The following is a 26,979-nucleotide window of genomic DNA, read 5'->3' on the forward strand; positions in this document are numbered from 1 at the left end:
AATTATGGATTGTGGAGTATTGTATTTAGTTTTGGCCTTATTTATGAACACACTAGCTGACCCGCGCAACTTCGCCTGCGACACGTAAAAGAGAATGGGTAAAAATTTTCCCCGTTTTTGTAACATTTTTTATTGCTACTCTGCTCCTATTGGTCGTAGCGTAATGATATATAGCCTATAACCTTCCTCGATGGATTATCTAACATTGAAAGAATTTTTCAAATCGGACCAGTACCTAAGTCAGTTCCTAAGATTCGCGCGTTCAAACAAACAAACAAACTCTTCAGCTTTAGGCTGCGTTTCCACCAGAGATGTGCGAGGATGCGTAGCGAGGGATGTGTTTGTAAAGAACCAATAGAATCGCTTCATTTACCTCGCCTCGGTCAGCACAGCTCTGGTGGAAACGGCTCAGCGGAGCTAGATTTTTGCGCATACAAAACAAGCGAGGAATGTGTGCGAGGGATGTGTACGAGGGATGTGTGCGAGGGATGTGTTGAGAAGGATGTGTTGCGAGGTTTGCGCATACTGTACCAGCCAGTCCATAGACGGAGTTTGTTGGAAGTAGAAGTGCGTAAAATAGACCGCTCCCACTACACCGCACCCCCGTCGATACATTTTACAGCTTCGCAAAGCATCCTCGCACCACACATAATGCGCATTTTCACAGCTCCGCTACACATCCTCGTAGACACATTTTCATCGCACAGCTTTGGTGGAAACACCCATACATTTTCACAGCACAGCTAGACATCCTCGCACGACACATTTCCATCGCACATCTCTGGTGGAAACGCAGCCTTATAATATTAGTAAGTATAGATTGGGGATGAAAAACCAAATTAACTATGCTGTAGTATATAGCACTCGCTCTTCGGCTCGTCAACCGACTGGCGACTATCAAACTCGCAGAGTTTATGTTGCGTAATGCTTGCGCGTCCACGGAGTATTCCCTTATCCCAAAGACACATTAAAGTAGGGTTTAAATAAAAATACCATGTTTCGTACAACATTCAAGATTTATTACATCTATGTAAAATAGGATTTACGGAACAAGAACATTTATAACAATAAAAAATATTTAAAAAATATCTTCCAAGTATTTAAAAATGCTGAATAATTTAGATAAACTTTTCAATCTTAGATATGAATTCCATACATTTATTCCTGTAAAATGTGTTATTATAGAAAACAATGTTGCTATAAAAATCCCCAATATTCGTGGTTTGTACCATCAGGGAGTTCAACACATCTTTAGTTTCATCAGTTCTGACTTTATCACATTCACTGTCTACCGTTTCGAGGTATTTTAAAGCAGTTTTGTTCATCAGGTTTCTCAATACAATACTACTCTGAGATGTGAAACCAACCTTCTCAAAGCATTTCTTTGCAATAATATAAATAACACTGACATTAAAATGTGTGAGCATGTTAATATTCTGTATCAACAGTGTCTCACCTACTGGAAGTTGTTGTAAGCTCTTCAGCAACATCTTAAAACATCTCTTCTCATAGACATGATAACTCTCTAAATGCTCAAACTCAGGTAGCGACAGTCTCTTGTTTATCTGCAGTCCAATATCCCTATTGTTATCAGTACTAGTTTTACACTCTTTACTAAAAATAATCTCTTTAAACTCTTCTTCAGCTAAAATCTGTTGATATAACTTAAAAATAGGCACAAATATAAACTTTGAGCTATTTATTTTCTGTAAAGGACAACCATAAGTAAATATAAGTTTTAGTTCTGAGTCCTCAGTATTAATCTGCATCCATTTCACAGGTTCATTGATAAGTATTAAGGGGTTTGACAATACTTCTGCTTGGAGATATGAATTGAGATTGTTCAACTTTTCTCTGAGGGACATCTTTGTGTACAGTTGCCTCTCTGTATAAGACCCGCGATGATACCGCGGATTCATATTTACCTTATTTTCTTCATGTAGAATCCCCTTTAATATCTCTTGATCATACTCCAATGGTTTGAGATCATATTGCCAAATGAATTCGGTGGCTACAATAGCTCGTATTTTCTTAATATCCCTGTGAAGTGCGATGTTCTTCTGCATGAGGTAAGCTTGGAGGTTATTGTTTATAACTTGACACTGTATTGAGCAAAAATATAGTGCACATTCTTCAATTTGTTTCAGAAATGATTCTGGTATTGCTTCAAGTGGGAGCATGGCTAAGTTCCCGTAGAGTTCAGATCCATAAGCAGTCTGTAGGGTGGGTATATATTTTTCAAGGTGTGATAAGCCTTTGTATTTAAGACAAACGGCATAAACCTCGGAGTTTCCTTGGCGTGATGTAACCGGTTTGTAAATGTTCACTTCGCCGAATAAGTGGTTGATGAGATACAGCAGGCATACAGTGGAATGTTCAAATATGGTGAACAGCTTGAAGACTAATGTCCCACCTGTAGATTGAAAAATATTTGTATGTTACTAAATAATTCTGAATATATTTAATGCATATTTATGACATAATTTAAGTGGGATAAAAGGACGCAATCATTAAATAGTATAAAGCAAAGTCGTTTCCCACATCTGTCTCTATGTACGTATGTATGTTTGCTTATATCTCTAAAACTTCGCAAAGGATATTGATGTTTTTTAATAGATAGGGTGATTCAAGAGAAAGCTGATGTGTAAAATTTGCAATGATTTTTTTGTAAAATAACTGTTTAAACCGGGAGGGACGCTAGCATGCCATACTAAGAATAAATATTGTTTGCAAAGGTCAACGGCATGGCAGATGATTTAAAAACGCTGTATTGATTATAATTCTATTTTTATATTAGTAATGCACCAGCCTACAAAGGTCAGTGAACACCTGATAAAGATCAATCTATACACATACTATTATAAACTGCGTAATATTATACACAAGAGTATATTTATTTTTATCTTACGCCATATTTTTTTAGTCAAAGTCAAAGTCAAATATTCTTTATTTCATAAACTTTAACAAGTATTTGAAATCATCAAAATGAATGTATGTTGCCTCCGTGGCGCAGTGGTTTAGGTCGCCACGCCGATACCACTGCAACGGGAGGTCGTGGGTTCGATTCCCACACGGGACAATTATTTGTGCGATCCACAAATAATTGTTTCGGGTCTGGTTGTCCTTTGTGTCCGTTGTTTGTATGTTTGTAAAAAGTCCCCGCGACACAAGAGCAATTCTTAGTGCGGGAGTTGTCTTTTTAAGTTTTAAGTTTAAGTTTTTTATCTACCACCGTTTCGGAAAAGCTGTTGCTCGTGAGAAGAAACGGCAAGAAACTCACGGCTCACGACTCATTTAAATGGAGTACAAAGGAGCAATAGCTATAACCTACTGTTAAATATAGTAAAGATAGATAGATATGAACCTTTGTACACTTATGCCAAGTCTATACACAAAATGTATAAGTATGTTTAATCCAATGGTAACTGATTAACCTTGATAATACATTAGCAAAGTAAATAATGCTACAGATACCTTATCTTGTGACAATAAACATAAAATATGAAACGTAAATACCTGGACTGAGAGCTTGCAATGCGGTCACTATTTCACAATAGTGGAGGGGCGAGGTCACCTCCTCTTGAGCATCAGGCTTCTGCACACAGTCTATAGACCCATCAGCTGTCACCAGCAGTACCTGGTGGAAGAAAAAAATAGTACTTAATACAGATCTTACAAGCATCTAAAAACAAGTTCATTGAATATTTACAGAACAACTTGTCTTCCCTGGGTAGTCTTGTATAAATTGGATATATTGGTCAGGGCAGTACACATCACAGATGTTTATAAAATGAGTGTATAATAACATTTAACTGCACGTTTGGCGCAGTGGTTTAAGCGGTCACCTCGCCGCAACAACCGTAGCGCCGCGTGTGGTGGGTTCGAATCCTACCCGGGACAAATCTTTGTGTGATGAGCACGACTATTTGTTCTGAGCCTGGTTGTCAACTTATCTATATAAGTATATATTTAGACGTATATAAGTATGTTTATCAGTTATTTGGTTACCATAGTACAAGCTCTGCTTAGTTTGGAATCAAATGACCGTGTGTGAGTTGTCCAATAATATTTATTTATTTAGATACCATAAATATACAGCAAGGGTAGGCTGAGTCCAAATGACACCACTTGCTGCAATCCCTAAAAACTTCCATTGTTTGATTCACATCTATCCATCTTGTCATAAAGATAGCATTGAAGTAACTTACCTTGCCCAAACTCTTGGCCTTGGCAATGATAGCCTGTGAGTTGTTCCAGTCCATCAGGTTGCCCGTGTTGTCCACTCCAAAGTCCCAGTTGTTCAGTGTATGAAACATGAACCGATCATCACTGATCATGTTTGATGGAGAGTTTCCTTCATAGTAAGGATTCAGTGTGTTTGCCACCCATTTCCACTGAAAGTGATATACAATTTATACATAACATGTTTTGTTTCCTCAAGTGTTCATTATTATTGTAAGTATGTGTTAATTAATAAAATTTTATGGAACACTAAAACAACTAAACAAATACACATTTTGAAACATTTACATAAATTCTTGATGTCTTACTAATGAATATTTAGTATCATTATGAATTTAAGGAAAAAATAAAGCAATGATCTCATAAAAACAAACATCATTTTAACAATAAATAAATAATTGTAGAAAGACACACCTCTATGCCCTGGTGGTTAGACTTGAGATAATGGTTGAGTGAGGTGATGAACGCTCCGGGCGCCTCGCACAGGTGCAGCGACACCATCTTCCGTTCCATCGTCGCCTCGGTCGGTATCACACTGTACGTACACGCGCACTCGTAGAACTTCGTCCATGCTTGCGTGAGGAATTCAGGGTTCACCAGACATCTGATCTTCCATCCTACCTCCCCCGCAGGATTCCTACGACGCGTGTGACTGCTCCACTCCTCAATATTGAAATCATTCAACTGACTTTTATGAAAATTTAATCGATTTTTCAAAATCTCCAGTTGCTTCACTTTCCACGGCGGAGTAGAGAACCACGACTGTTTCTCCGGCAACAGCCAACTGTTGTTAAAACGAAACTGGAACTTCTTATTGAATAAATTATTCAATTCATCTTGAAAATCGTCGTTCGAATAAAATCTTTGCCGAGATTGAAACAAGCAACTATCCGCCTTGTGAAACATTGTTTACAGAGAAAAATTGTTGAGCGTTATATTATATCATAAATTTTAACAGTATACGGCTAAAAGAGAAATTTTATAGTATACAATTCAAAAGTTAAATATAGTCTAGCTCATTTTTACAACTACGCTGCATTATTTATTTTCGCAGGAAGGAAAACAAAATACACAACCGACCATTGACACTAATTTGACAGAAAACTGACAATAAGACAAGACAGTGTGTTACGAACTGACAAAATCTTTATGGAAACTAAAGTCAATTTATGAAATGCACTCATTCATATTGTTAATTGAGTGTAATGAATACGAAGAACTATTATTTTTTGCAATCTATTCATTACAGTTAGTACCAATATTATCGATAATATTAGGCATCAAGTTCGTGAACAAAGGCTTTTGTTTTTTTGTCTATGAAATACAAACATTTATTTATTTAATCTGTGATAGATAGACAAAAATAACAGAACAAAAAGAGGTGAACGAACTTTTACTTTTTGTTTTACGTGATATTTTGCTCAGAAGTGATTATGTTCTTCGTTTTCAGTTATTTATTTTGATTTGAGACACGAAAAGACTGGTACACGAACGACTAAAGTGACGATTTATTTCAGACTGGGTATGAATTAGACTTGAATGAATTGATGACTTGAAACTGATCTAATTTACCGTTAGACTGTGATCATGAATAGCTGGAGCCAAGGCACGCGTAACGACGATCGTAATGATGACAAACCGCCCTACTCGAGGATATTTGTAGTATGCAACAAACAATTACGGGTGGAGGACTTGAGGCCGGCCTTTGAATCTTTTGGGGACATAGAAGACCTTCATATGCCAAGGGTTCGCAGCACTGGGGAGTCTAAGGGTATAGCCTACATTAAATACAGCAAAACCTCATCAGCAGCCCTCGCCATTCAGGAAATGCACTTAAAAACCATCCAAAACAGCAGTAAACCAATCAGAGTGATGGTTGCAGCACAAAAGAATGACAGCTCAAACACTAATGATGAGAAATACAAGAGACTATTTATAAAAGTTCACAAAGAAGCAACAGAGGCTGAAATTAAACAACATTTCTCAGAGTTTGGCTATGTAGACTCTGTACACCTTCAGAGAAATAAGTTGACTGAGGAATGTAGAGGGTTTGCTTACGTCCATTATAGATCATTCTTAGATGCAGCTAAAGCATATGAAGGTTGTGACAAAAAGTATAAAGCAATATTTGCCACACCTAAAGATGAACTAAAGAGAAGTAGAAACAGTTTAGAGAATTTTGTAGACAGTTTTCACTCTAGCAATTCTAGTATAATTAAGGACAATTACAGTGATCACTACAGTCAGACACGAGATGATACGAGTAAAAGAGACAGCATAAGTTCACTGATAAGGACTAGACCTCAAGACTATGACACAGTCAGTGTGACATGTAGCCCACAGGTGCCTCAAAAATATATTGAGAAACTATTTAATTTAATACCAGGCATGACACAATGTAAATATACTGCTGACACATACAATGGCTATTGCAAGGCAACTGTTACTTATGAGTCTGAGAAATCAGCAGCTTATGCTGTAGAAAGATTAAATTCTTATGAGTTTCCCTCAGGAGAGATAATATCTGTGAAACCTGATGATAACCCCATAAGCAAGGCAGCTAACAATCTTACAAGCATGATAGTGAACAGCTTAAAAAACTCTGGTGATGCTGGTAGCCCAGACCTGTTGCAGCTGGCAGATGTCATAGCCCAGGCATCCACTCTCCTAAAAGCAGCTACCTCAGGTCGCGAAGTAAAGCCTGAAACTCAGCAGGAAAGCTTTTGTAGTGTTAGTCTTCCGTCCCCACAGCCTCTTGCCAGTAACAACAGCAGAGTAGCTCAGAGATGTTTCTTAGTTTTCAAACCCCACCCACCTCCAATTTCAATATTAAAGGATGTCTTTTGCCGATTTGGTGATCTTATTGATGTATCTACATTCCCAAATAAAACATTTGGCTTTGCTAAATATGCTTCTGTGAAAGCTGCCCAAGATGCTATAAAAACATTGCATGGAGCCACTCTGTACGGCACTAAGATGAAAGTGTTGGAGGCAGATGAGAAGCCCTCCAAAGATGACAAAATGAATGTTGATGATGAACACATTGTAGACCATGACATTGACAGAAAGAGAATTAAACTACATGACGGAGATAACAATATGAGTTGACATAACTTACATAACACAAGTACAGATCTGACGCAGCTGTTGTATAAGTTAATGAAAGACGGTATTCTTTATTTATTACACTTTTTATTTATCAGATGTTTATTAGTAGACTGACTTTACAGAATGAATTATTTGATTTGATTTTAAGTACACTATTATGTTATTTTGTATTTTTGGAATGTCCCTGGATCAAATTATGACTTTTCAATATTATTTTACAAAAATGTACTTTACTGAATAATATTTTTTGCCAATTATTTTTTTATCACAAATAGAATTTAAAATGAATTGTAAACATTAACTTAATAAAAATATAAACAAAACAAATACTGATTTTCTATTGTAATAAATAAAGTTTAGTAGGAATTACTACTAAGACTACATTAGTGCAAATGGCCAATAGCTACATAAACATGGGGTATCCCCCAGTATTCAACTTACATGCTAAGATAGTAAACAATCACAAGAGATGCGATCCAATTATAAAGGATCAAATTTATCCAAAAATTTAAAAACATCACATTTCAGAAATACAACATCCTCAAATCTTTACAACTAGCTATTGTTAACTGGGCGAGAGATATAAACATTTCATTCTATTTCACACTGAGTTGAGAACAATGTCTAAAACAAGTGAACTATTGAACTTTTAAAGTATACAGAAACACATTACAAATATCACATCAAATGCTGTTATCCAACTAGTCTTGCATCAATCCCTTATGCCCTAAACAGGCCTCACTCCAATATGTGTAACAGTCAATATGCTACCCTGTATCCAACAGCAAAAACATGAACACAAATATCCTCTACACATAGATAAAACCGTGAAATACTATGTATGAGTGAAATTAACATATAATATAGAAACGGGTGATACAGTTACACCCTGACAATTACAAAAACACTGTGCTAGAACATTAACAGAGATCCATTTTAAAATGATTCCATTTGTTGCTTTCAGTTCTTGTTTTGCAGTAAATATGTAACTTCATTGACGCCAGAGAGCAGTTTGCTGATGATACTGTCATATTGCAGGGCATTAGTGTTGTTTTGTTCCCAGTTCTTGTTAGTTTCACTCAAAGCAGTCTTGGCTTGCACCATCTAAAATTATAAAAGGTTGTGAAATAATATTTCATAAGATATGGTATGTGTAAACAAAAATTTGTTAGTGAGCACTTACTGTAGTGAACTTGTTGACGTCATCACAGAGCTGAGTCAGCTTGCCTTCCAACTCAGCATTTCTATTGTTTAACTCATCTTTCTTGTGCAGCTTGATACTGGCCACACGCTTACTCAGCTGATCTAAACTCTGTGCATACTGCTCCAAGTTCAAATTACCAAACTCTTTGGGCTTAGCAGCTTGAGCCTCAGCCACAGTGAAATTCTTTTTCAGATCTTCAGCATAAGTCTTCACTGTGGCAATAATATCATCAATATCCACATCCATATTGTCCTCCGCCATGTCGGGCATCAACAACTTGGGAACACCAGCTTCCAAGAACTTTGAAATGTCCTCATGGCGCAGCACGTTGTTTACCGGCGGCGGCTGGTTGTTCTGAACGACAGACACAGTGTCGTATATTGCTTTTATTTCCATCATTATATTTTGCGAATCGGACAACTCTTTGTCCAAATCTTGGGTCATTTTTTCCAAAGCATTCAGTTTCACGACTGATTGTAAGTATTCCGTAAAATCATTAGGATTGACTTTAAAACGTTCACCCATCTTCACGTGGTTATGAAGTACTTTAGTACTTATTTACTGGTAAAATATTTTCTTAATGGAATCTAGGACTCAAATATTTTTTTCCAACTCGCAATCGATTCATAGACTAATTGTTAATTGTCATATAATACTTATAAACATGACAGTCAACCAAACGTTCTGAAATGTATACGTTGGCGAGGCGACGTACATGTCAGACTGAATTTAACGTTAATAAATCGATGATTCATAACTAGCAAAAACGCAAACTAAGCGTATTTTGAAGACAATACTGGACACTTATGTGCAAAAAATAATATATAGCGTTATACATACGTCTTATGCTGGATAAGTTAATTTTCTATTAAGCTAAATTTCTGAACGTAGTTTTGTTTCACCATAGAGTAAGCGGAGTTATCATGATATAAGTTTAATTTGACTTGAATGACAGATAGACACTTGTCAGAAACACGTGCGGCTTACATTTTGTTTACAAATTTTAAATTGTGACTAAAAATGGTTCGTAAACTAAAATTCCATGAGCAGAAACTGCTCAAAAAAGTAGACTTCATATCATGGAAAGTAGACAACAATTTAAATGAAGTAAAAGTTATGAAAAAGTTTCACATTCAGAAGCGAGAAGATTACACCAAGTAAGTTCACGTTTTAATTACTAATATGAACAAATTAACTATTTGTGCTTTAAAATCATCTCTAAACCTCAAGTTTACCATGTATTCTAAAGGTGAATTAACATTCACGTTGAATTATTGTGTTTTAGATACAATAAATTATCGAGAGAAATCCGTGAACTAGCTAACAAAATCAAGGACCTAGATGCGAGCAGCGAGTTCAGAACGGAGGCCAGTGCTCAGTTGTTGGAGAAACTGTATCAAATGGGACTGATTCCTACTCGGTGGGACTTGGCCTTGGCTGTTAATGTTAATGCTAGTTCTTTCTGCAGGAGGAGGCTACCCTCAGTAATGGTTAGAAGTGAGTATTGTAGATGTCATATTAAAATCGCACATTGTTTGAACCAGCAAATGAAAGGTGAACCAGTACAGTATATCAAAGAAAATTAGCTTACAAAGTATTAAAGCAAATTGCACATTACTTTGGTAATAGAAAATCCCACAAGTGTTCTGTGGCACTCAAAAAGCAAGCTTGTAGCTTGTCTTTAAAAAATTGTTGTGAAGTATAAGTGTAAGTGTAAATGTATGTTGAGCACACTTTTAATAGGTATGCATACATACAAGCACTACATATTGTTGATGTGTCTATAGATAAATAAGTAGATAACCATAAATATATCAATATTTACAGATAAAATGTCAGAGAGTATGAAAGAGGCCACAAAGTTCATAGAGCAGGGCCATGTGAGGGTTGGTCCGGAGGTGGTGAAAGACCCTGCGTTCCTTGTCAACAGAGCACTGGAGGACTTTGTCACCTGGGTCGATGGGTCCGCTATCAGGAGACATGTTATGGAGTACAATGATTTGGTGAGATTTATATTATTATTGGAATTTATTTTCTTCTTTGTAAATTGAAGATGATGAATTAGAGAAAGATTTTAATGTAATCATTTTGTCTGGTCTGACCAACCCTACTTAAGTATAACAGTAATAACTCATTTTTTTTACAACAAAGGAGACTTGTCCTTATGTAGGACTTGATACATAGCTTTTTCCTCAGTCTGTATATAAAATGAATTTTGACATGTATTTTTCTTTTTGTTTCAGAGGGACGATTTTGAGATGCTGTAATAATAATCTACTTATCTTAATATTAAGTTATGTAAATAAGTATTTGTAAGAATTAAACTATTTGAGAGCAACATTCAAATAAAAATTTAAGCTTACTCAATTTAGATTTTATTTTTTACTTAAAATAATTATTGTTTATTATGTCCTATAAAATGTATTGTTAATTACATTCCATGAAATTCTCTACAATATTCACAAATAAATTAATACATATCCATTCAATTTCATAAAAACATCATTCTTAAAACTAATGTACTTTAAGTAACAAAATAATTTCAATTCATATGCACAATTCTAGCATTCCTTACTAAGTACTTCATAATTTCACATAATTTCTCTACACCTATTGTTTTCTAAAGTCTGTGCTATCCTCATGAAAGCTTCAGCCTGGATGGTGGAGGCTTCAGCCAAGCGTTTCAGTGCCTCTGCCTGGAGTAAAGCCGCCTCAGCACATTTCACTGCTGTGGCAGCTCTCTGTTCTTCTGCCTTTGCTCGTATTAATTCAGCATCTGCTCGCTTTTTCTCTACTTCTATTAACCATTTTGGATATAAATCTGTGAGATAAATAAATAATAGGGTTTGTATGGCAAATTTTAGTTACATTTTAACAATGTGTTGCTGTTTTTCTACCAGACATATTAAATGCATAGATAAACTTGCAGTGAAAATAAAGATTGACCACCACTTAACGCAATTTTAAGATTAATCGTGAAAAATAGAGGGTTTTACTGCTTAGTAAAAAGTCTAAGTCTAAGTAAAAGAGAAAAAGCAATTTTAACTTAAATAGGTTTATAGTGTGCTTATTCATATAAGAGGATGAATCTTTAGCATACTTTATAAATAAGACTTACTTTGTAGAATAGGATCATTGGAGTCATTGTCTTCAACATATTCTCCTGCTGATGACTCTCCACTGTTATTACTTCCATCATCACCATCTATAAACAATGAACAGAGGAATTGTACAGGAGGAACTTTCTTATAAAACACTATTTTAATTTTATCTAGTTATAACTACATTAATCCTCAGTGTCACTTTTCACACCAAGAAGGTGAAATGAAAGAAGAGGTTAACTCCTCCTTCAAGAACTTGAAAAGACTTAAGTTGCAGGTAAATTGTTTTCAAATTTTTGGCTACAAACAACACAATAACCTTTCTGATGCAAAGGTTCAGACATCTGATTGAATAGGAGGATTAAAGTGTGGAGGATGTGTAAATTGTACTCACCTGATAATCTGTCACGAGGTTCACTCTCTGTTCTGATAAAATCACCTGTTACTATTTCTTGATAAGATTCTAGTTTCACTTCAGGGGGCAAGGGATCTTGAAATTCCTGAGGAGAACAACACATATTTTATTTAATATTAATTAACAAGCCTGTGGATAGTACAAATACTTACCCTGACTAACTAATGCAATGGTAGTGGTCAGGAAATCATCATAATTACTGGGTTATCACAGAGGCCATGGTAAAATAATTTGTGTAAGATTTAAAACCCTTGAATGTATTTTCATTTGAAACAAAAGCTACAAAATAATGAAGTTCAATAAATAGTACCAAAAAATAATTTATACTTACTGCATCAGAGTATCTAATTTTTTTCTTATCGAAGTGTGGTCCCAATATAACCAGTGCCCTCTTCTCCAACTTGGTCAAAGGTCTGATGCCTTTTATAGAAGATCCTGCCTTCTTCCTCTTTAAGAGCCATGTTTTGTTTTTTAATTTATTTTTAAAGTCACTCCAGTACTGAAAAGGAAGGAATTAGTGGTTAAGAAACTGTATAAAAAAAGTATTGTCACAAAAGCCATCAGGTCCTACAAAAAACATGTACTTATCAATATGATTGTTCATAAGAAAATATATAGGTAGCTGCAAATAAATTTTGATATTTGACTTCTATATTGAGTAAACTGCTAAAAGATTTTAGGATTTATGTTTATTAGATATCCTATATTAACCTTACTCCATCCATCACAAGTCTTCCGAGGTCCGCCTTGGCAGTTGTTCAGTATCTTGGTGAGTTGACCCCACAGCCTCTTGGACGTACGTCGGGCCTCCAGCGAGCGCAGGTTACCAGACGCGAATTCGACGTGCTGCCCCATGAAGTCTATGATAGATTTCACCTGCTCGTAAGATACATGCCGGGATTGCTCGCCGGTGTCAACCATTTTGTGTACCTAGCTAGAATAAAAGTATATCGTAATCTTTTGATTATCCGGCCCATGTGACTGTAAACATTTTTGTATATGTATATCTTCTAATATGTCTTCAGCTTTTAGTACTGCTCATAGCAGGTTTGGCTTGTTATTCTGATAAAGATTGTAACAAAAATTATCAGAAGCAAAACAACAACAAATAAATTGTTGTAAACTATGTAAACTGTCAATGTCAAACTCATCTGTCAGCAAAAAATAATTTCATTCATTCATTCGTTCATTTAGAGTTGCCATGTACGCATCCACATTTTGTACTAATTGTTGTGCCAAATTGATACCTAAATAAACAGTTAATTTTCGTAAGTGGACCACGACTGTAGTTTCAGTGTGACCCAATAAATATGAATAAATTAAGAATGGCAACAATATCCGTGTCTTGCGCCGCAAGTGTGCGCAGAAAAATAAAAAAAAATATTAGGAAAAGAAATGGCAGTTACTAGAGAGAAAGAAAATTGTTCAAGAAAAATTAATGGAAATATACCTGCCTTATCCCTCAATAGCGATAATATGTCGACGTCCACGGATAGTGACGACGTAGCGGACCCGACGTACGAAATTAGGAATATTCAAAGCATCATAAACGTAACCCGTGAAAACATTGACGCGCTGAATGCAAAATTCGCTGGTTTCCAGCATCCGCCGTCGCTGTATTTGTCGGAATACCAGGAGCTGACGTCAAAGTTGCATAATTTGGAGTTGCGAGAGCGAACTCTGAGGGAGTTGCTGCAGTCAGAGTCGCCGGACAGGAGCGAGGAGTACTCGCTGCAGGATGACAGTAAAAAGTTCGACACGCTCACGCGGCAGCCGAAGGTGTTCCTGCGGGCGCACCTGCCCAACCAGCAGCGGACGAGTGTGCAGGTGAAGGAGGGCGTGACGCTGAGGGACGCGCTCTCGAAGGCGCTGAAGCTGCGCAACCTTACCTGTGAGATGTGTGAAGTGGTTCGGACAGGGAACAACCTAGTGATACCGTGGGATATTGACATTACCGTGATCGACGCCGAGGAGGTCAGTGCCGTGTTTGTTATGTTGCTCACATGTTGTTGTCTGCCGACACCCGCAGGTAGGTCGCGGCAATTGTTCCATGTTTGTTTGTAAGTAAACACTAAGGACACAGCAGCTGTAAAAGCAATCCTTCTCTAATCATGTTATGTGTATGTAGTAGAGATTTTAGCACATTTGTGTAGCTATTTCTCTTATAAACACTTTAAAGTATATAGCCTTCCATATCATCTAAGACTATTTCTACCAGTCTATCTGATACTTAAAATGAAAAGTAGGTGTAAAACACAAAGTTTCTTCAACCATAAAATTAAACAATAATTAATCTACATTTCATAACATAAATTAGTAAAAGTAGGCCTTTATTTGCTAGATAATTTAGGCATACCAAACAACTAGGCCTAGAATTTTTTTTTAATGTAATTTGACAAAATTATGATACCTAGGCCAGAAACTCTAGTAGACTGATTGAGAACATAATAGACTGGCATTATCTATTACTCAAGTAAATAAATTTACACTTTTGCTCTTGGGCAAGAGCCTCCTCCGGTGTTAAGGGAGGTGCTAGCCATTGTGTCCAAAATGGAAGCTAAATGCTGGATATACTATATACTTCAGTAGTATTCATTTTAATAGCTTTAGCAAATTGATATGGGTACCTAAGTTGTTAATCATGATGACAATATGATTTCAAGATATGATTGATTACTGGGTTTATTTTCTCCTAGTTTTTAAACAACACATAGGTACATAGTAACTAATTTGACATATTGCCTGTTGTTGTTTACCTAATCAGGGTTTTTTGTAGTTATTTAGGTACCTAACTGTATATTTTATTATTAGGAAATTCAGTAACAATATAATTTTATACTATATTACCTACAGTCTAATATAAGATGTAACCAATACTGCAATTTGGTTAGAATGTGATTGAGAATAGAAAGGAATAATATGAAATGACAAACATTTATCCATGAATAAATTGAGTAACTGTTAAATCATATTTTTCAGAAGTGCTTAATCCTTTTATAATGCATTTTGTGTAAGCTACAATAATCTTGAGTTTGATCTATGTATTTCTTGTATAATAGAAAAGTTTTCCTTAACAATTACACCCAAGTAATTAATTTGTTCAACCCGTCTCTAGATCTTTAAGAAAATCCTATATGTAGTGTATTTTATGATTATTTACCTATGATTTAGGTATAGGTACATATGTCAACAAAATATTTTTGAATTCCCTTTCCCCATAATTAAGCCTTTATTTATGTCATAGTCACGTCCATGTCCTTAGTTTGTGTCCTTTTATAGTAATTTACTTTATTTATGTAATATTATTTTATTTATGTGTATATGTTTTCATGAGGATAAGCAGAGGTCACTAACTCTATAAATTTTAACTGAAACTAGGTATATTGTGATGAATACAAAATATTATTTGACATACATATTTTAAAATTGAATTATCCTTAAAAATAAGTGTTTAAATAAAGCCCTGGAAATATTAGGTAATTTTATAACAAAATGTTCATCGCTGATTTAATTATTATACAATGTTAACAAGTTGTATCATATTTAAGGAACCTCGATGCTTTATTCAGCATACAAAGGCATTTGAAATATTGTACAACGTCAGGAAAATATGATGTTTGAGTCTCAGGAATATCAAATAACTTCTTACACAGAATTCCTGATAATTTTGTTGACTCTGTGCAATTCCATTGGCATTATGTTGCGCTCACACTAAACCCTGTATACTACTAAGAATATTCTAATAGAAAATGAAACACTCAATATTTTATGACCCTTAAAAAGGACTCAATAAAATCAAAGTGGTATTGTCTCTACATTGGCCCTCGAAACATGCTCACCCGGTTAATTATTAATGAGCAATATTTGCCAGTTTCTTAACCAGACAATTATTATGGGCGAGTTTGTTTCTGTGCAACTGCTGTGGGGTAATTAGGAGCACAATCCACACTATAATAAAGTAAATTCCTTTCTACCTATTACCAAGTAGGAAGATGGAGAGATCAGACACTCATGCTCATAACACTACGAGCAATCAAATCAATTGGTCTGCCTGTCTGCTCACGTGGAATGAAACTACAATTTCTCATTATCTAATACGACTTGTTGTAATTCTTCAGGTGACAGTCCGCACACTAGACAAGCTGCCGATAATGTCCCACATCTCGCACCAGTTCACTCGCAAGACGTTCTTCACGCTGGCGTTCTGCGAGTGCTGCAGGCGACTGCTGTTCAACGGCTTCTACTGCTCGCAGTGCAACTTCAAGTTCCACCAGCGATGCGCTGACAAAGTGCCCAGTATCTGCCACCAGGTTGGTTACATGATGATATTATAACACGATTATACACTGGCCTCTCAGACAACGTTACTTGTTGATCGAGTGCGTATTATGTTATGTACGCTAAATCGATTTACTCGTGTCCCATAGATACGCGTTTACGGGCGTGTGAAATTAAACACTTATAATAAAATTAGTTAATCATGAAGAAGAAGAGTCTGATATGAAATTTGGTCACATATGCAAGTATTTCGAGTCAATTTAAAGGTCACTGAAAAAACAATGTCGAGCTGAAGCTAATGGCAGATGGCGTCATAAACGCCGTGGTAATGGCAACGTAGAAAACGATACATCTATCCTAGCAAATAATGTACCGTTTTCCGCACTACATATTATATTAAAAGCTTTAAAATACAGATCTAATCATTAAAACCCTTTAGTTTTACATCAAATCACACTAATATATAACATGTAATTCATAAATCCAACTGAAGAACGCCTTCCCCCAAGCAGGTCCGCATGACGGACTCGTACTACGCGGCGCTGCTGGCGCAGAACCCGGAGACGCAGGCCGGCATCCTGCACTTCCCGCCACACTTCGGGTACCACAACATGTACTCCCGGACCGATCAGAACAAGTACTGGCTTGTTCTAACGAGTCCAATTATATGTAGATTTAGTTGTGGCTGGAGCAGACAGATATATTGATGAAAAACAATATCAAAATATTTATTACGAAATGTACTTAGTACTTCTAAAATACAAACGTACAGAAGACTAGGTTTTGGCGAATTTTTGGATATTTACACAGGTCTTACAAAATATTGTTTTTTTTTTCTTAATATCATGACTGGAACAATAATATATCTGCTCGGCTCTAGCCACACCATTGCTACTCACGTTTCTATTTTGTACTATAATAATTGGTTGTCAAATATCTTGTTTCAAACTCTAGTCAATAATTTCAAATTGCCTGATGCAAAATTGGACCGTGAGTAGAATCCGAAAGAGAATTATTTTCATTTATAAATTTTATTCATTGACATTATTTTGGGATTTCTCTTCGACCCATTTAGTTAGCTGGGATTACATTGGATTAAATAGTATATGGGTATAAAAAACCTTAGAAATTAGATCTAATTTACTTATTTTTGAGTTTATTATTTTTTACTATAAGTAATAGGTTTAGTAGTTGATATAGTAGTATATAAAGGGCTTACAATAATACAGTAAGACTTAGCTAACGATGCATTACACAGGTCTATCTCTCCTGCGAAGAAAATGAAGGAGTTCGATGTTCACTGGTGAATATCTAACATAGCTTATAGTTTGACACCGCTTGTTTACACTAAAGCAATCCTGACACTCATATGCGCTTGGAAATACACACGCGTATATAGAATTCATATATAATGTTGCCGTATTGTCAATTTTGAAACCGTTTTTAAAACTGTGTGTATAAAGTGGGTTTTGTAAAACAGGCATATCGAGAATAGGGCAGTAATCTGAAAAGCCTATTTTAAAAAAGTATATAAATTTTTAACATCTTAAAATACTATAAATTAGACGTTTAATGGACAGGGCAATATGGCAACATCTCTTCAGAGTTCTATCCAAACATATAATAACAAAGTTATAGCAAGTACTAGTCTATTCAAACCTTTACACTTAAGAAAAGAGATCTGTTAGTTTTAAATAACGCAAGCATATTAATTAGCTCTGGTTTTCGCACGTTACTTACCTTCCTTTTGGTTTTTCTGTAGAATAAAAACTTTTTTTCCCAAAACCATATTTAGCAAAAATCTTAAGTTTTTTTGTTGTAGACAGCCCTTTTATTGTTTTAAATTAGAGTATAGATGATATAGAAAATATTTCAAGTAAATAGCCTTTTTTTCCTACCTTTGGATAGATTTATTTCTGATTTTTGTTTGTAGGTAATTTATTATGGACTTTTATAGTGTAGTCTCTAAAATTAATAATATTATTTATTATGCTGTAGTAAGTCCCCAACCCGCACTTGGCCAGCGTGGTGGACTCAAGGCCTAACCCCTCCCTCATTATGGGAGGAGACCCTTGCCCAGCAGTGGGACATTAATGGGTTACATTTATTATTTATTTATTTATTATGCTGTAGTATTCAGTATTGCGTAGACTATATCCTATACTCGATTCGTAAAAGTCAGAAATAGAAGATACCATTTCACTTTTCCTGTGTGACTGTTTGCTTCCAAATCCTATTCTAAACGCACTTTGAAAATCCCAGCAATAACTAGGAATAAAATATATTAAAGACTGTTGCATATCGTATATGTTTACGTACACGTATTTATTAAGTGCACGATATTTTACCGTGCACGTGTGTTGTGTACTACACAAATAATATGTGCAGCAGTCTTGATATAAATCTTAAACATCTATTTGTCTGATAAATCATAGTGTAATCACAGAGTTATAATCGTTGCATACTTCACATTTTCGCTGGCGAAATATCGATACCTCAGTATACTGAGTCATTTAACAAATTTAGGTGTTTAATTGTTTTTATATAAACATACATAATAAACCATGATCTTAATGTTAGTGTATTTACTTTATAAACAATAATTATCAAGTAATAATAACAAAAATCAAATCATTTTATACTCAAGGAATATTACCAAGTTGCTTACAAATGGTTCTCCTGTAAAATTACTATAATGTCAGTTGACTCATTATACTTAGTAGGTATCGTTATATAAACTTTCTTTGACTGGCATCTGAGTTGTGTATGTATTCTGACGTCATCGTGTTGTATACAGGCAACAGCATCCCCGCTCGTTGAACCAGCAAGACAGATCGAACTCGGCGCCTAACGTGTGCATCAACATGGTGCAGAGGCCGATGACCTTAGCCGAACATCAGAGAAAGTATAATCAGGTAACTAATGAACTACTGCTTTTTAATTTAATTTTATAACTATTTTAATAAAAAAAGTGCCTTTTGAACGGTTATACTGCAAGCAATTATTTTTGTCTCCCTGTCTTATAGGTGTATTCCATGTTTTTTCGATAGCAAACAAAATATCGATGCTGTAAAACCTATATAGGCAGTTGGTCGGCAAATCTTTGGTAGTCAAATAAGTAACAAGGTTAATTTTGATACTAAAATTATCCTAAAATAAGTGTAAATAAAAAGTTGATATGATGGATGGTTTTCTAATGATGATAATGTAACTAATAAATATTTATTTCGCAGCAGTGCAATAACAATTCGCCTCAGTCATCAAATCACTTGACGTCGGGGCGACACAAACAGGACGACAAAGACAAAAACACAGACTCACCACACAGTCAAAGCACGCAGGTAACCTACATATATTTACGTATCTTTATTTATTTAGCTTGTTAAGTTTTCTCATTATTATTTATTTAGTCAGCGCCAGGACCTGTAAACAAATACGTATCATGGTTTTGTTAATTTTTGAAAAACGACTATTCTTTCAATTTTCAATTAAATTTTCCAAATGTCATATTTCTCATAAATATGTGTGCGTTTACTGCTGACATTGTAACGTTGCATAATCTAGGAGTATAGATGTATCCGTAGGGCAACGACATGGTCGTATCCGAATGTATTGGATACGTGCACGTTTCAGGACTACCATACGTGCGTCCATAATTTCCGCTTAGTTTATTTGCTTAATACTTGAAAATGATGTTTAACTAACTTTTATTTGTGGTCAGGCGTCTCCGACGGGCACGATCCGTCCGCGGCGGGCGCGCGCGCGCTCGGCGGACGAGTCGTGGAAGCACGCGCTGTCGCCGCGGGAGAGCTACGACGACTGGGTCATACATGCTGATGAAATACTCATCGGCGCCAGGATAGGTGAGCATGTCACGTGATACATTATTGCCGTATTGTATTTATATTAGGCAGATAAAGTAATGATACGAAATGAGTTAAATCGATCATACTGGTGTAATTGTGTCCTGCTGAAATACCATATTATTATGAGTAATTGCGTCCTCGTTGCTGCTATTACTCTGTGATCAAGGCACGGCTAATAGAAGAATCGTTTAACTAACTTATATTTTATTCGTGTCTTTTCACGAAAAATGGCATAATATGTGTGTTTACAATTTTAGAATTGCACGGAATTATAGCACTTTTTTTTATATATTTTGTTAAACCTTCTAACTTGAAGTCTTATCTTTTTGTTTGTGTCCAGGGTCTGGCAGTTTCGGAACAGTGTACAAGGCGCACTGGCACGGCCCCGTCGCCGTTAAGACGCTCAACGTCAAGACACCCACGCCCGGACAACTGCAGGCGTTTAAAAATGAGGTAAGATAACACTTTTATGTTGATGATGTGATGTGATGTTATTATGATTGTGATATTAAATGCCCTGTGTATGAAATTAACTATCTACTTGCAAATAGAAGCATTTGTGTACTTTTTTTTCCATACCGGTTCGCAATCTAGTTTATTTGAAACTTAAAACGTATTTAAGATCTCGCTACATTAGCTTTCTTATTTAATTAGCGGCTGTAATATTACAATATCAGAATAACAGCTTATTAAAGCTATAAATATAAATCTATATTAAGTTAGTTAAAACCAACATCTTGTTCTCCCAGGTGGCAGTGCTACGTAAGACGCGGCACTGCAACATCCTCTTATTCATGGGGTGCGTGTCGAAGCCGTCGCTGGCCATCGTGACTCAGTGGTGCGAGGGCTCGTCGCTGTACCAGCACCTGCACGTGCTCGAGACTCCGTTCCCGCTGCTGTACCTCATCGATGTCGCGCGACAGACTGCGCAGGGCATGGACTATTTACATGCTAAGAATATTATACATAGGTACGGTAGTGTCTTGTAAAACGTATACGAAGTTTGGTGTACCCATAAGCACGCACTTTGAATGTTTTTAACTTTTGTGATCCCCCTCGTTTGGGAGGAGACCCTTGCTCTGCAGTGGGACAGTAATGCGTTATTAAAAAAAAACTTTTGTGCATTTCGCCATAACAGTATAAGCCTAAAGAATAACAATAAAAAATGTCATGATCAGTCTCGGGTGATTTAATAAGACCTTATAATATGGTGTTTGGATGTTCACACTTTTTGATTGCTAAAGTTTCCTAACATAGGAATGTTTTTTCGCAGGGACCTGAAATCAAATAACATATTCTTGAGAGACGACTGGTCGGTTAAGATCGGAGATTTCGGTCTAGCGACGGCCAAGGTTCGGTGGTCCGGTGAGTATCGTATACTAATAGTTTTCGTGCCTGGTTTTTCTAATGCATTTGTGGTCCTCTTGTTGGACCGTTTAATGTCTGGTTTTACATGCTAAAACATATTTACCCCACGAGTGGGCAATTTATGGGCTCTGTGTTCTGATTAGTGCCATTTCAGAATTGTTACTTAATTCTATAGGTGATTGTGCTCTGCCCCTAGACTTAATATCGGTTTAGCCACGTCGTTTTAAGTAAGCTTATATTTACGCGATGTTGACGTTTTTACGTGCTCATTCACGTTGACTCGCGGGCGCGGTGGCGGGTGCGGTCACGAAATATCAAACATATGGCGTAGTTCTCAAGTGTTCACGTACAAACCGTTCGCACGGTCTAAGTAGCGGGCGAGCTAGCGGTGTCGCGCGCTCGCGGCAATATCAAACGCGTGAAGATGTTCGTGTGTGTTCACGTCGAACTAGCGGTGGCGGGCGCGATTCACTCGCGACGTCAAGTAAGTTCAGCCAGTTTGAGCTTGTCGCTAGAAACAAACGCCTGGCGGCCAACGTGAACACAAATCGCCTCGTCCCCGCGCTCGCGACCGCCACCGCGCCCGCGCGTTTCAACGTGAACAAGCACTGTGAATCATTCAATTATCACATGCGTGTATTGAACATTAAGTCGTTCTGTCCCCCCAGACACGTCGACGGCGGGCGGCGTGCAGTGGCAGCAGCCGACGGGCTCCATCCTGTGGATGGCGCCCGAGGTGATCCGCATGGACGAGCCCGCGCCCTACACGTTCCGCTCCGACGTGTACGCCTACGGCATCGTGCTGTACGAGCTCATGGCGGGCGAGCTGCCCTACGCGCACCTCAACAATAAGGACCAGGTACATATTATTAGCTTTAGTTAAAAAGAATTTAAAAAATTGTTTTGATGTTCTAAGGTGAAACTTGAAATTATGTGTCCTTTACCTTACTTATCTACCTTTAAAAGCAGTTACACTAAAACATTAATTACTACGCAAACGCACTTACTATGCGATTTCGCGCTACAAGGGTTCATTATTCTAAGGTTTTAATTATTAGTTACGTGATTGGTATGCACAATTATCTCGTAACAAGACGAAGAATTGTGTAACATTTAAGACTAACTCACATTTCTCCCTCAGATCCTGTGGATGGTGGGTCGGGGCCTGCTGCGGCCGGACGCGCGGCGCCTGCGCCAGGACGCGCCGCAAGCGCTGAAGCGGCTGCTGGAGGACTGCCTGAAGTTCGACCGCGAGCAGCGGCCGCTGTTCCGCCAGATCCTGGCGTCGCTGGAGGCCATGCTGCGCGCCATGCCCAAGATCACGCGCAGCGCGTCCGAGCCCAGCCTCAGCCGCCAGCTGCACGCGTCCGACGACTACCTCAGCTACAGCTGCGCCTCGCCCAAGACGCCCGTCAACTTCCAGTTCAATACCGACACTAACTTCCCCGCCTTCTATGGGTACGTTGATTTTGTTTAGTTTTATTGGAACTAACATGGTCGATTCATTTGTAATAGGTAAGTATCGGGACTTGTGACGCCACAGTTGATTTTTTTTTCATAATATATATTCAGATTAAAACATTTGCTGAATCAATCTTCGAGTCTCAAGCACATCTGTACCCCTTCAATGATTTACGAATCACTGGCACATACCCATAGGAAAACTTGTCTGTAAATATAATTTATGTTTGACTAATAATAGTAACATTAGTCCACCTCAACTTTTGCACTATACAGCGTAACCAAAACACCAACTATAATATTCAAGATTGCACACACAATCACACGTTCCAGCAAATAATAAATCTAAAATAATGTACGTTATTCAATGTTTGTATTTATTTGTTACAGTATCCCAGTCCCGAACCAGCGGCACCCGTAGGGGCGGCTCGCGGGCTATGAGTAGCCGCCCCTCCCCCGCGCCCCCCACTCGCCCCGCACCACACACACGCCCGCCCCCTACACACGTCACGTACTCCCCTCTCACTCGCACTTACGATACTCAACGAGAGCATGAAGAGAACAGAATATTTGTATACTGCTTGTGAAGTTGTTGATCGTAGTTCAATCAGGGTATAATAGTGAGATTTAATCGAGTACAGTTGTTTGATAAATTATAAGAATGAGTTTGAAAGTCAGCTGTTAAAATCAAAATCAAATCATTTATTCATTTAGGTCAAAGTTGACACTTATGATACGTTACAATTACTGAATCCACCACTAGTTCGGAAAGGGGGTAGAGCCCTATGAGAAGAGCTTACAAGAAACTCACGGCCACTCTTTTCGCTAAGAGATTTACGATGTGGTTGATACAATAATCTGTAATAACAATTCCATAAGTATAAATGTTTGAACGATTTTTTCTCTTTGGCAATAATTTTAATTTAAAATACAAGTTTAAATCTCTCCAACCTAATTGATCCATATATTTATCTCAATTATCTCACTGATCAAACAATTGAATCAATAAGTTTTAACTTGAATGAACTATCTTCAGCAGTAAAAAACAATCTCCAATCTCCACATAAGACTATAATAAATCTATGTGACAAAAATATCGAAGTTTAACAGACTGACAAAAGGAGCGGGGTGTTGATGTGTAGAGCGAGAGGTCCGACAGACTGACACTGTGTTGGAAAGGGACAGAGATAGAAAGGGGTGGGGCTGTACAGTTGCGGCGTGTGACGCGATGTCGCTTCTACAACGCTTCTCTTAGCTTAGCTCATTTGACTAAGATCTTTATTACTTGGAATACCAATATAGTGGATGTAGTTTAACAAACTTTTAATACAAGAAAAATGGTGAATTTTCATATGAAAAGTTAACCCAAAAAGATTTTGTTTGGATGTTTAAAAGTTTACGCAAAAGACATCATCTCTAAAATTCTTCTCTAAACTAGACATAGCTTCTCTAGACATAATAGTCTTGGATTTTGAATTGACTCAATATAATGACGTAAAATAAATATGAAAATTAAAATTTATGTATTTTATAATCACTGTAAAAAATACTTCAGTCGCTTGCTTTAATAAAAACTTAACAATATAAAAAGACAAGCATCCACATTGGTATTCCTTAGTATTCGAGATCTATCGACGTAGATAGAAATGCGTTTTTTCTATCTAAATATGCGACGATTGTGACGCTGCGTCCACTACACATGATGCTTACTTGTGTGATTAAGCTAACCAGAAAATTATTCCGCCAAGCACAAGGTTATATAGACCACGAAATTCTGTGTTTAATTCTCAAATAGCATTTACTTACGTACGAGTACGTCAAGACCTCAATGTTAACTTGAGATTCTATGATAACCTCACAATATACATAGAGAAATAGGCAAAAACTGCTGCATTGCTGTTATTGACACCTGCTTAATATAAAACAGCAAGATATTAATGAAAGTATTTTCTAAAAAAGAAATAATATTACTATTGGTGGCACAAGTAAGCAATGAGTGTAGTAACGCGGCGAGTTGTTCGATCGCTCTGATTTAACCTAGTCAACGATCAGTTGCTCATCGATACAGCACTTATTTGTACACTCTACAACGTGTAATTTAATTACATTAAATTAACAGTACTCAGAGCTCAAGCTTTTAAAATCTTTGTATGAAAAAGCCGCCAAATTGGTATGAACGTTGTTCAAGTCATATCAAAACCTGAAAAGCTATACAGTTAATACCATTATTTACATAGACCAACTTGCGATGTCTTTGCGACTACAGCTATAAAAAGGTAGTTCCTGTCAACATATAGAGCTTATGAAAAAGTTCAGTCTTATGGGAAGATTGATTACGAAGTATCATTTCGAAGCTTGGTGCTGTTATTACATTACACGTTGTACAGTTAAGTTTTACTATCGAAATGTCCACGATCTCGGAATGTATTTATATTTATTTATTGTATAATTTATTTAAATTTTATTTTAAACTATATCAAGGATATTGCTTTGCGCCTTTCACTATTGTCGCTCAACATATAGCTACATTAAAATGTATTATTTAATCGATAATTTGTAAAAGACATGTATAAAATTCTTGCGTGCTTTAGTCTTGCTGAATAACAACAAATGAATTTAGAAGAACGGCATGTAACTGTTAAGATGAAGTGAGATTGATTCTTATAAACCAAGTTCTAAAAGCAAACTTAGATCTTATGAAATGAGATATGAATAATTATCTATGTATTTGATCACAAAATACAGCCACACCAATAAATCGCCTATCATAAGAAAAATCTTTCTCAAAGTTATGTAAAACCCGAAAGCCTTAACAGATATATAATTGTAACCAAAACGTATTGTCTGTTTTTGTGATCGAATAACACACATTTTGAACATTTTAAATTCCTAAATATAATAATAGAATAAGACATAGGCCGTTACATGCGGCAAACGAACCCGCTTATACTGCGTACAAACTCCTTTTGCTGAAACTTTAATTGAGTATAAGGCATAAGATAAATTACTTTGGAATAAATCATTCTAGATTAAAAACGTTAAATATTTTCTGGTATCTCTAAAAAAGATTTGTGTAAATAAATTATTGACATCTCATTTTTGAACTTCAGGTTATTATTTTATAATTTGGAGGGAGTTTTGGCAGTATAAAGCGGTCCACAAAATACCTCTCATTTGTCGATTGCGATATAAAACAGCTTACATTTTATACATCGTTGAGACGACGCACCATAACATAAAAGTTATTTTTCTGATATAAATAAAGATATTTTTGTATTATATCGATACAGATTATTACGTGATAGTAATATCAATGTTTTTAAAGTATTATTGGATTAAATAGTGTTACCGGATCGTGTCGCAGCCACACACATACACACATAATGTAATTTATTGGTAATTATTGTAAATACTTACTGTAATTAATGACCGTAGCTTAATGTCGGAACGATTAAGGATCTTGTGTATACAGTATAATTAATTTTAACGCATAACTATTAACTCTAAGAACACAATAAATTATTGTTTAAATTTAAATTATGTGTTTTTATTTATCTTGTTTTAAATAGTGGGTAATATTGTATGTGACATGTGACTAGCTCGAGTAGTTGCCATTTATTCATTGAATACAGTATGCCACTTAATTGGCAATAATTGCCAACCCCCAGGAACAACATGATACATCCATAGGTAGTATAATTACTTAAGAACGCAGCATTGATCATTGCTTTTTTATAATTAGAATTTATTTTTTTTTTAATTATGAAACAACTGACTTATTGTATCGTATCGAACTCGCTACATTGCGATATTATCTATTTTTAACATTCAGAAACCAAGGAAAGCATAGTACAGTGTTAGAACTCCATTTTGTACTGTAGATCGCAAGTAGCTGATTAAAGTTTTAACGAAGGTCGTTGCTTTCAACTCCGTTAG

The 26,979-nt window shown here is 36.4% G+C and overlaps 6 protein-coding genes across 13 annotated transcripts; 3 read left to right on the forward strand and 3 right to left on the reverse strand.

The window, feature by feature from the left end:
- Positions 1–997: 997 nt before the first annotated feature.
- aft (cap methyltransferase 2) lies at positions 998–5,354 on the reverse strand. The gene is made up of 4 exons (XM_076133955.1): positions 4,657–5,354; positions 4,209–4,394; positions 3,517–3,637; positions 998–2,413 (listed from the first exon to the last, which is right to left on the reverse strand). Exons 1-4 carry the CDS (start codon positions 5,146–5,148, stop codon positions 1,119–1,121), a joined length of 2,094 nt encoding a protein of 697 aa, XP_075990070.1. The 5' UTR covers positions 5,149–5,354; the 3' UTR covers positions 998–1,118.
- Positions 5,355–5,601: 247 nt separating this feature from the next.
- LOC142985659 (RNA-binding protein 45-like) lies at positions 5,602–7,431 on the forward strand. Its single transcript, XM_076133968.1, has one exon. It carries the CDS (start codon positions 5,830–5,832, stop codon positions 7,348–7,350), a length of 1,521 nt encoding a protein of 506 aa, XP_075990083.1. The 5' UTR covers positions 5,602–5,829; the 3' UTR covers positions 7,351–7,431.
- LOC142985669 (uncharacterized) lies at positions 7,415–9,204 on the reverse strand. Its single transcript, XM_076133977.1, has 2 exons — positions 8,534–9,204; positions 7,415–8,454 (listed from the first exon to the last, which is right to left on the reverse strand). Exons 1-2 carry the CDS (start codon positions 9,077–9,079, stop codon positions 8,311–8,313), a joined length of 690 nt encoding a protein of 229 aa, XP_075990092.1. The 5' UTR covers positions 9,080–9,204; the 3' UTR covers positions 7,415–8,310.
- A 294-nt stretch (positions 9,205–9,498) lies between these two features.
- LOC142985757 (U3 small nucleolar ribonucleoprotein IMP3) lies at positions 9,499–10,925 on the forward strand. Its single transcript, XM_076134006.1, has 4 exons — positions 9,499–9,711; positions 9,840–10,051; positions 10,382–10,557; positions 10,798–10,925. Exons 1-4 carry the CDS (start codon positions 9,575–9,577, stop codon positions 10,819–10,821), a joined length of 549 nt encoding a protein of 182 aa, XP_075990121.1. The 5' UTR covers positions 9,499–9,574; the 3' UTR covers positions 10,822–10,925.
- A 54-nt stretch (positions 10,926–10,979) lies between these two features.
- On the reverse strand, positions 10,980–13,236 carry LOC142985751 (uncharacterized). Its single transcript, XM_076133999.1, has 5 exons — positions 12,782–13,236; positions 12,402–12,569; positions 12,050–12,155; positions 11,673–11,759; positions 10,980–11,375 (listed from the first exon to the last, which is right to left on the reverse strand). The coding sequence occupies exons 1-5, from the start codon at positions 12,989–12,991 to the stop codon at positions 11,146–11,148; spliced, it is 801 nt and encodes a 266-aa protein (XP_075990114.1). The 5' UTR covers positions 12,992–13,236; the 3' UTR covers positions 10,980–11,145.
- Positions 13,237–13,342: 106 nt separating this feature from the next.
- On the forward strand, positions 13,343–26,580 carry Raf (serine/threonine kinase raf oncogene). Of its 8 annotated transcripts, none has more exons than XM_076133978.1 (13): positions 13,343–14,044; positions 16,189–16,380; positions 16,858–16,985; positions 17,607–17,651; positions 19,146–19,263; positions 19,582–19,689; positions 20,070–20,211; positions 20,555–20,667; positions 20,964–21,184; positions 21,488–21,579; positions 22,251–22,441; positions 22,724–23,040; positions 23,434–26,580. In XM_076133978.1, exons 1-13 carry the CDS (start codon positions 13,466–13,468, stop codon positions 23,462–23,464), a joined length of 2,277 nt encoding a protein of 758 aa, XP_075990093.1. In that variant the 5' UTR covers positions 13,343–13,465; the 3' UTR covers positions 23,465–26,580. The 8 variants fall into 8 exon arrangements, with proteins under 8 accessions (XP_075990093.1, XP_075990095.1, XP_075990094.1 ...); XM_076133980.1 differs by having other exon boundaries at positions 13,344–14,044; positions 16,858–16,949; XM_076133979.1 differs by having other exon boundaries at positions 13,344–14,044; positions 16,861–16,985.
- Positions 26,581–26,979: the final 399 nt, after the last annotated feature.

Source organism: Anticarsia gemmatalis, chromosome 2 (genome assembly GCF_050436995.1).
Source record: "Anticarsia gemmatalis isolate Benzon Research Colony breed Stoneville strain chromosome 2, ilAntGemm2 primary, whole genome shotgun sequence".
Classification (NCBI taxonomy): domain Eukaryota; kingdom Metazoa; phylum Arthropoda; class Insecta; order Lepidoptera; family Erebidae; genus Anticarsia; species Anticarsia gemmatalis.

Excerpts from the sequence above, each read along its gene's own strand:
- aft (XM_076133955.1), bottom strand. The coding sequence starts at position 5,148 with ATGTTTCACAAGGCGGATAGTTGCTTGTTTCAATCTCGGCAAAGATTT. Across the intron at positions 3,638-4,208 it reads AGGCCAAGAGTTTGGGCAAG|GTACTGCTGGTGACAGCTGA; the intron begins GTAAGTTACTTC and ends TTCTTCCACCAG. Across the intron at positions 2,414-3,516 it reads ATTGCAAGCTCTCAGTCCAG|GTGGGACATTAGTCTTCAAG; the intron begins GTATTTACGTTT and ends TTCAATCTACAG.
- LOC142985659 (XM_076133968.1), top strand. The coding sequence starts at position 5,830 with ATGAATAGCTGGAGCCAAGGCACGCGTAACGACGATCGTAATGATGAC.
- LOC142985669 (XM_076133977.1), bottom strand. The coding sequence starts at position 9,079 with ATGGGTGAACGTTTTAAAGTCAATCCTAATGATTTTACGGAATACTTA. Across the intron at positions 8,455-8,533 it reads ACGTCAACAAGTTCACTACA|ATGGTGCAAGCCAAGACTGC; the intron begins GTAAGTGCTCAC and ends TTATAATTTTAG.
- LOC142985757 (XM_076134006.1), top strand. The coding sequence starts at position 9,575 with ATGGTTCGTAAACTAAAATTCCATGAGCAGAAACTGCTCAAAAAAGTA. Across the intron at positions 9,712-9,839 it reads AAGCGAGAAGATTACACCAA|ATACAATAAATTATCGAGAG; the intron begins GTAAGTTCACGT and ends ATTGTGTTTTAG. Across the intron at positions 10,052-10,381 it reads ACCCTCAGTAATGGTTAGAA|ATAAAATGTCAGAGAGTATG; the intron begins GTGAGTATTGTA and ends CAATATTTACAG.
- LOC142985751 (XM_076133999.1), bottom strand. The coding sequence starts at position 12,991 with ATGGTTGACACCGGCGAGCAATCCCGGCATGTATCTTACGAGCAGGTG. Across the intron at positions 12,156-12,401 it reads AAATTAGATACTCTGATGCA|GAATTTCAAGATCCCTTGCC; the intron begins GTAAGTATAAAT and ends TGTTCTCCTCAG. Across the intron at positions 11,376-11,672 it reads CAATGATCCTATTCTACAAA|ATTTATATCCAAAATGGTTA; the intron begins GTAAGTCTTATT and ends TTTATCTCACAG.
- Raf (XM_076133978.1), top strand. The coding sequence starts at position 13,466 with ATGGCAGTTACTAGAGAGAAAGAAAATTGTTCAAGAAAAATTAATGGA. Across the intron at positions 14,045-16,188 it reads CCGTGATCGACGCCGAGGAG|GTGACAGTCCGCACACTAGA; the intron begins GTCAGTGCCGTG and ends GTAATTCTTCAG. Across the intron at positions 20,212-20,554 it reads ACTCATCGGCGCCAGGATAG|GGTCTGGCAGTTTCGGAACA; the intron begins GTGAGCATGTCA and ends GTTTGTGTCCAG.